This window comes from Sinocyclocheilus anshuiensis, unplaced genomic scaffold, assembly GCF_001515605.1.
Source record: "Sinocyclocheilus anshuiensis isolate Anshui unplaced genomic scaffold, SAMN03320099.WGS_v1.1 scaffold405, whole genome shotgun sequence".
Lineage (NCBI taxonomy): Eukaryota > Metazoa > Chordata > Actinopteri > Cypriniformes > Cyprinidae > Sinocyclocheilus > Sinocyclocheilus anshuiensis.
This window is the reverse complement of record NW_015539855.1, coordinates 361,673-369,865: the sequence shown is the minus strand read 5'-3', so window position 1 is coordinate 369,865 and position 8,193 is coordinate 361,673. Positions and strand designations below refer to the sequence as shown.

Sequence of the window (8,193 nt, the reverse complement as noted above, 5' to 3'; positions counted from 1 at the left end):
TCAACTGCAACACCCGCTGACTGCAATGATAGAGCTTGGAATAGCCAGGACAATTTTTAATATAACTCCGACTGGATTTGTCTGAAGGATGAAAGTCATATACACCTAGGATGCTTCGAGGGTGAGTAAAACACAAGCCAATTTTCATTTTTGGGTGAACTAACCCTTTAAAATATTTTTGATGAAATCCGAGAGTTTTCTGAAACTGCATAGACAGCAATGTAACTACCACGTTCAAGGCCCAGAAAGGTAGTAAGGACATCGTTAACATAGTCCATGTGACATCAGTGGTTGAATCGTAATGGAGCTACGAGAATACTTTTTGCGCACAAAGATAACAAAAATAACGGCTTTATTCAACAATTTCTTCTCTTCTGCATCAGTCTTAGATGCGCGCTTACGAAAGTATCATGACGCATGTGTGTGATGCTGCTGATGCAGAAACCGGATGCAAATGCTGTACATTCGTAAACATGTCATCAGCAGCACCGCGGTACTCTCATGAAGGCACGTCAAAGACTGACACAGAACAGAACAACTGATGTCACATGGACTATTTTAATGATGTCCTTACTACCTTTCTGGGCCTTGAACGTGCTAAATGCATTGCTGTCTATGCAGAGTCAGAAAGCTCTCGTATTTCATCAAAAATATCTTAATTTGTGTTCCGAAGATGAACAAAGGTCTTACAGGTTTGGAACGACATGAGGGTGAGTAATTGATTACAGAATTTTCATTTTGGGGTGAACTATCCCTTTAATGGCTTTAATGGCAGCAAGAACTACAATTCCTTGAAGAATTGTGAATGACTACCGATTTAAAAACAACAGAGAAATGTAAAACAAATGATTTAAAGATGTTCATTATATATAGTGACTCAATTATGTCATCTGCAGTGCTTCACAGAAGTGGATGGCACTAAAGAGCTGATTTGAATTTCTCTAATTGGTGGTGATTTCGGAGAATCATGAGTAATGCAGATTTTCACCAGGAATTCCAGTGTTAAACACAAATATTTAGCTACTAGGCTGTTAATCGATATACCATCGATTAACAACCTAGTAGCTCACAGTAGGGTTTTTTTAACAGTTTATAAGTTACCTTTAAAAATGAATTCACCTATGGAAAAAATTTATAATTTTTACTTCCAGAGCCCAACTGTTGCACTCTGTACTTCAATTACAACCATGCATGTAAATATACTTTTTAATGATGCAAAACTGATTCAGACCAAAAGTGGGATAGCGTTGAAATCAAAGTTGGTTTTGATTGAAGTCAAGCTTAAAAACACTATATAAGGGCCTAAATAACATGTCTTTTTTTTCATAACACAGGATAGTTTTTTCCACTGAGAGCAATCTAATTCCATTGTGGTGAAAAGGAGGAAGAGGAAAAAGCAAAAAAGGAAAATATAGCAGTGATAGAAGAGGACAGAGTGGTAAAGAAAAAGAAAAGTGCACTGTGCGTGAAGTGAATAGTCCAAGTGTTTTACTGCAGGAATGAGTAGCACATTCCCCTGTAAAACAAACGAGCCGTCTTAAATGCCTAAATTTGTGCCGGCCCAAGAATAGCAGTCCAACGCCAGGCCGAGATCCCCGGGGAATTGTCAGGGGGAGAGAAGAGAAACTCGGATGAGAGGAAGGGGTTTGGTTTGTGGCTGCTGATAAGATGCTTGAGGGGGACATGAATACTTTGCTGATAGTTTGGGGTTTTCATTGGACACACAAAATGGGTCATTAAAACAAAGCTTTGAAATACCAAAAACAAACCACACAATATGGCAAAGGCTGCAATGATTCAGAGGTGATTTTTAAACATGCCAAAAAGGCAGCGAGGGTTCGCCGGGTTCCTTACCTCTCCGAAGGCTCCCCTGCCAATCACTTTGAGCATCTCAAAGTCATCTCTGTGAAGGCGCATCTCCTTCACGGTGGTTGTGAATGGCTTCACTGTGAAGAGAGATGGAGAGAATTAGTTATGCAATGGTTTGAAAAAAACCAAAAAGCTTTGAAATGGGCAATGGAGAAAGATGCTGGCACAACCATGCTAAGTAATCCTTGACATTGATGCACCAATATTAAAATGTTGGCAGATACAAATAAGCTGACAATGATAATATATAATAACAATTTAGAATTATGGCCAAATAGCGCTGTCAAATGATTAATCGCATCCAAAATAAAAGTTTTTGTTTACGTGTACTGTGTATATTTATTTTGTATATATAAATACACACACATGCATGTATATTTAAGAAAAATATGTTACTTATATATTAAATATATTTATATATGATATAAATTATATGAATATAAATATATACACATGTAAATACATGTAGATATTTTCAAAATATATACCTTATGTGTGTGTATTTAAATATACATAATAAATATACACAGTACACACTCATTATGTAAACAAAAACTTTTATTTTGAAATGCGATTAATCGCTTGACAGCACTATGGCCAAAGTTAGAATTTGATACCATTTTGTGAAGAAAAAACAAAAAAACAAAACTAAAACTAAGATCTATTGTGTAAGTGAATTTAGTACAGAATAATGTATAGTATGAAAATATTAATTTTTCATTTTATAAACATTTAAGCGTTAGCCTATTAAATTAGTATTTTCAAAAGATTAACCTATCAGGAATGGAAATGAGGAAAATGAGCATGAACAATTAAATAATAAACTAATTAATTTATGTAAATGTGTTTATGTAAATGTATTTTATATTTTTAATGTCTGTATTCATGTAAATGTATTATGTATTGCTTAATTTACGTAAATTTAAGTATAAAATAAATAATAAAAAATACAATTAATAAATAAAATAAAATAAAAGGCCAGAAAACTGCTATGGTACTAGCATGATCATCTTAAAAGTAGCAATATATGAGTACATATAAATGTGCTACTGAAATTATGGATTTTGATCTAAACGTCACCACAATCTGTATACAAGCAGAGCTCCAGTAAATCCATCAAATGCAGCAGTCAAGAGATTAAAGAAACAATGTAACCTAAACAGTGTGCGTTAAATTTCATGTTGTCAAACTGTCGTCCCTTCTGCTTTACGAGGCATCGCTGGGGGCCTGGCGAGCACCCAAGACACAGCTAAGCCAGCCTGAACGCCTCGCCATAAGAGGACATACACTGAGTCTTATGTAATTATAAAAGACATTTATCACTCATAAGGGCTCTAAACTCTAAACACATGGCAAGCCTGCGCCTCAGCCGTTCAGGCAGAACCACATGCTTGGAGCTGCATGGAAAGAACATCATCTGCTTTTAATGAGAAGATCCCTCAAAGTGGCCCAGCATCTATCGACAGCTTTATAGCCCAGCATGCACGAGGCCAACGAACTGGTATGTCACTCCCAAGACAGCAGCAACAAAAAGAAAAAAGTCTGATATTATCTTTCATTTAGGAAGCTACTAGTATTAACAGCACCACTGACAACAGAAGTTCATAATGTTGAGTCATAAACTGGTGGTGCACCACTGTGTATCTTAACCCACTGACCACGCAAAGCGGTTCTTCCTGTCACCTACTCTCAGCCTCAGACGGGACAGCGGGGGCCATTCAGGGAATGTGTGATGCAAGTTGTCATCTTCTGAGAATTAGGAAGCATAACTTCCCAGCATAAGGAAGGATGCATGAGGCATTCGCTGTTGATTATTAATCTCAGAGGAGTTTGACGCAACTCCATTTTAATTTTCAACCACTGCCAACCATTAGATCCTCAAAAGGCACCCACAAATCTGAACAATCATCCATGTTACAGGAAAATAAATTAAATAATACAATAAGTTGAAATAAAACCAATTCTGTTAATAAATAACAATAATAATAATAATAATAATAAATTACATACATACATACATACATACATACAGGCCAAAAAAACAATAGACTAGCATATACAATACTTTTAAAATCACTCCTTGGGGACAAAAACTGCCTTTCATATTTAAAATTGTATGCTTTGTTTTTCATACATGTAATCTGATGTATTTCATACATGTAATCCTCTCAGCCCCCTAAATATGAGGCATTTCTCTAAGTCTCCAGGTCCATATTCTCAATTACAAAAAACTCTCATCGCACACATACTAAATGATTACGGCAACATCAGAACACCAGCTAGAGGACTGAAAATATGAAAACAAGCTGCTAGACAAGTTCCTGCGGCCAACAGAAACAAAGAGGCAAAAGTGAAACTACGAAGTCTGGAGTCGGTAAGACTTTTTTTTTTATTAATACTTTTATTCAGCAAGGACACGTTATATTGATCTACAGTGACAGTAGATGTTACACAAGATTTCTATTTCAAATAAATGCTGTTCTTTTGAACTTTCTATTCAGCAATGCATCCTGAAAAAAAATATTCCACAAAAATATTTTGCATTGATAACAATAAGAAATTTTGCTTGAGCAGCAAATTAGCATGATTTCTGAAGGATCGTGTGACACTGAAGACTGAACACTCTCAGAAAAAAAGGTACAAAAGCGGTCACTGGGGCAGTACCTTTTCAAAAGGTGCACTTTTGTACCTTTTAGGTACTAATATGTACACTTAAGGTACCAATATGGACTGTTTAGGTACAAACCTTTTTGAAAAGGTACCGGCCCCAGTGACAGGTTGTACCTTTTTTTCTGGGAGTGTAATGGCTGCTGAAAATACAGCTTTGACATCAGAGAAATAAATTATATTTAAAAAAAATATATTAAAATAGAAAAATATATTAGAGATTGTAGAGAGAGAAATATATAACTATTTTGGCCCATCCCTAAGAGTTTTTGTGTAAGTGTCTCTGCCTGACACGCTGCATCACTTCCTGCATCCAAAAGAGTTTTGCGGTTAGCATGCACACTCCATTAGACATGACACTGGAGCCCTGTGCACAAAGATTAGACTGTGATAGATGAAGCAGCGAACCATCCTCCTCACGCAATAGACACTGTAACACCACTCACTGTAACTGCTGCTCTCATTAACACCTTCACACACATCATCTAACGATGTCTTCATGAAGGACATGCCTGACTTGACATATAAAAGCTCCAGCTTTATGAGTTTAAAATAGACTGCATTATCCCATGTGTGTCAAAGCGGAGCATCTCCAATCAATATGACACAATTAAATATTTAACAATGATGATGGGTCACAGCACAACTAAAGCCAAATGAAAATGCTCTGCCCTATTTTACGTCAAGTTTCTGTTGGTAACACTTCACAACAAGGGTCCATTTGATAACTACATTAGTTAACATGACAACAAAGAATACTCCTAAAGCATTTAGAAACCTTAGTTTTATTTCAACATTTACTACTACATTATTACAATCAAAAGTTGTATCTAGTGATATTATTTTGCTGTTATTGTTACTAATGACAATAAGTGGATAGTAAAACTAAGCCTAACCCTAAACTGAAAGTCAGTACATGTTAGAATAATTATTATTACTCAGTACTTATAATGTAATTACACTGTAAAAGGGCCATCTGAAAAAATAAAGTGCAACTAATATTATAGAACAATTTTGGTGTTTGCAAACAGTGATGACGTTTTTGTGGGCAGAGCCTAGGGCTGTGCAAAAAATAGAATGCGATTTTCATGTGCATCTCGTCAGTAAAGCCGCTTATGGTGATTAGTAGTAAATCTCCAGCACGTGCTTTCAGAAGAAGCGGCATTTACTACACTGAGCAGTAGTTCACTGACAAGCTACACAAAATCGGCAATGAATCGCCTGCGATTTTGAACGCGATTTTCTGTAGCTCGTCAGTGATCTACGGCTCTGTCTAGTAAATGCCGCTCCATCTGAAAGCATGTGCTGGAGATTTACTACTAATCACCAGAAGCGGCTTTACTGACGAGATTCGCATGAAAATCGCATTCGCCCTAGCGGAGCCAATCTGGTGGCAGAAAATGACAGTTTTAATGTAGCAGTCAATGGAAGCCACGGAATACAAGGATAAAAAAGGTTATTGAGAGCGTATATTTCAAAATCCTAACATTTGTCCTTGCAATTCCGAAATCTCACAATTCTGATAAGAAAAATCAACTTGTCATTCTCTCGTTTCCCCTCAGCTCAGAATCAGTTTATATTCCAAACTTCTGGCTTTTTTCCTCAGAATTGACAAACTCGCAATTGATGAATTAAATCAAGTTATAAATTTTAAGTAAAATGTTATAGGTTTAAATAGTATTTCATGCTGTAACTGTAGGGCTAATGCGACATGTTCCCTATGAACTGCATATGTGAATATTATGTAGACCTATTGTGTTAATCAAATTTATGCTTTAAAAGTAGGGTAATCATAGCAGATTTCATCCATAGTCTGTCCATTTAAACATCTGCGTTTAGCTTCAAATGGTGTCTTTGACAACAGTATTCTATAAAAATGATTTGCATTCCAATTCTGACATCCAAAAGCACAACAAATACATTTTTTCTCTTATTCCATGGATTTTACCTGTTTCCCTCCACTTGTTACCAGAATAAGGCATTAAAGAGCAGGTCATATGGGTTTTCGAAAAATATCTCTTTTGCAGGTTGTAAGGTAGCTTATCCTTCAATGTAAACAGTCTGCAAAGTTGTTAATCAAAAAAGTGCATGATAAATATATTGTCTCTCAAAAGAAAGAGTAAACTCAGAATCGCCTTAACGAGTCGTTATATTTTCGAATCTTCTGCCTGTTACCGATCTACGTCACTGGGTAACACGTTAGCATAATCCCCGCCTGCCCACAAAATACGAACACTTGCTGTGTAGAGAGAGTTCTTATTACTAACAAAAACTGAAATAGTATTTTCTTGCAAAACATACTCCAATAATCTGCTTTATTTAAAACTTCAAAAAAAATTTTCACATGTCCAATTTGTAAAGGTGGTTTTACTGTCATTAAAGTATCACACTTTTCCCCTCACACAAATAACAGGAATAATTTCCACAAAAAGATGCTTACAGCACCAAGGACATTAAGCTTCATTTACAGCTGGATTTGATTTATTGCATCAATCAAAGGAATCAGGCCACTCAATGTTGGCGTACCATACAGCCACTCGCCTCCAAACAAACAGCGATTTGAATGACTGTGGCTCTCTGGATGGAAATTTTCCCAACAGCACGCCTCTGTAAGCCTATAAGCGTATGATACCAAAGCAGTCGGAACAGATGACCAACAGGACAATATTAGTTTTACATTCACAACTAACTGAGTCATTCATCGAAGTGATTTTTTGCAACTGATGAAATGAGAAGGGTATTGTTCAGAGTGAGCCATAGGGAGCGGGACACTTTCCTCCAGCTCGGGATAACACAGCCTACACTGTTCTGCCATACCCGCCAGGTCACAACACAGAGCTAGGGAGGCCACACTACGATCAGGGGACGAGAAAATGTTTATTACCAAGCCATTGGTTAGTGTAGTCATGAAAAATGCCATTATGTACCAAATAAGTGCATCAGCATAAGAGAGAGAGAGAACGGAAGAATCAAGAATGCATCGCCTGAAATAAATTTAGTTCTTGGATGCAATGAAAGAGATATTTGTACATCTGTATGAAAACAAATTGCCATCTGTGGGTGATCTGGAGAGGTCTTTATTTCCTCTTCCTTTGACTAGATATTAGTGCTGTGTTCGATACGACGATGTATCGTCACAGAGATTTGACGATACGAGTATCGATACAGCTGGCCCTGTATCGATATTGTGGCACGTGTGCAGCAGTGGACCGCACTTAATTTGAATACAAGAACAACGTTTAAAATTGAGCAGAAAAGTGTGAGGTTTCTAAAAAATAATGAATAGAGCATAATATATAGGCTATAACAAGGTTTAATCTGGCCGTAGAGGAACACAACTGGGTTGCCTGATATAAAGAGACGTAATCCCCGAAACAGAGCTTCCCACTTGTGCAATACGGAAATATCCAGTAGCCCCTCACTGGATCCACATCTAGGGGGTGGAGATGGTAGGTTTAGGGGTGGCGATGGGTGGGTTTAGGGATCAGGGGGTGGAGACGGGTAGGTTTAGGTATATGTAAGATGGGAGGCGTTGGATCTGGATCAAACCACACCCCCTGGATCTTGTGTTCTGCAGTGAGGACCATCTCGAAATCTGAGTGGACACCTTAAACTGAAAAATGTTCCGGTTTAAAAGTTCTGTGGACAGCATGTGTG

The 8,193-nt window shown here is 37.1% G+C and overlaps 1 protein-coding gene across 4 annotated transcripts in view; it reads right to left on the bottom strand.

Annotated features, from left to right (window-relative positions):
- Positions 1 to 8,193, bottom strand: part of cdc42bpb (CDC42 binding protein kinase beta (DMPK-like)) — a 97,176-nt gene that overhangs the window by 58,180 nt on the left and 30,803 nt on the right. For all 4 annotated transcript variants that reach the window (XM_016481156.1, XM_016481157.1, XM_016481158.1 and 1 more), the window contains exon 2: positions 1,855 to 1,946. In XM_016481156.1, the coding sequence (XP_016336642.1) occupies positions 1,855 to 1,946 (92 nt within the window). The remainder of the gene's footprint in view (positions 1 to 1,854; positions 1,947 to 8,193) is intronic.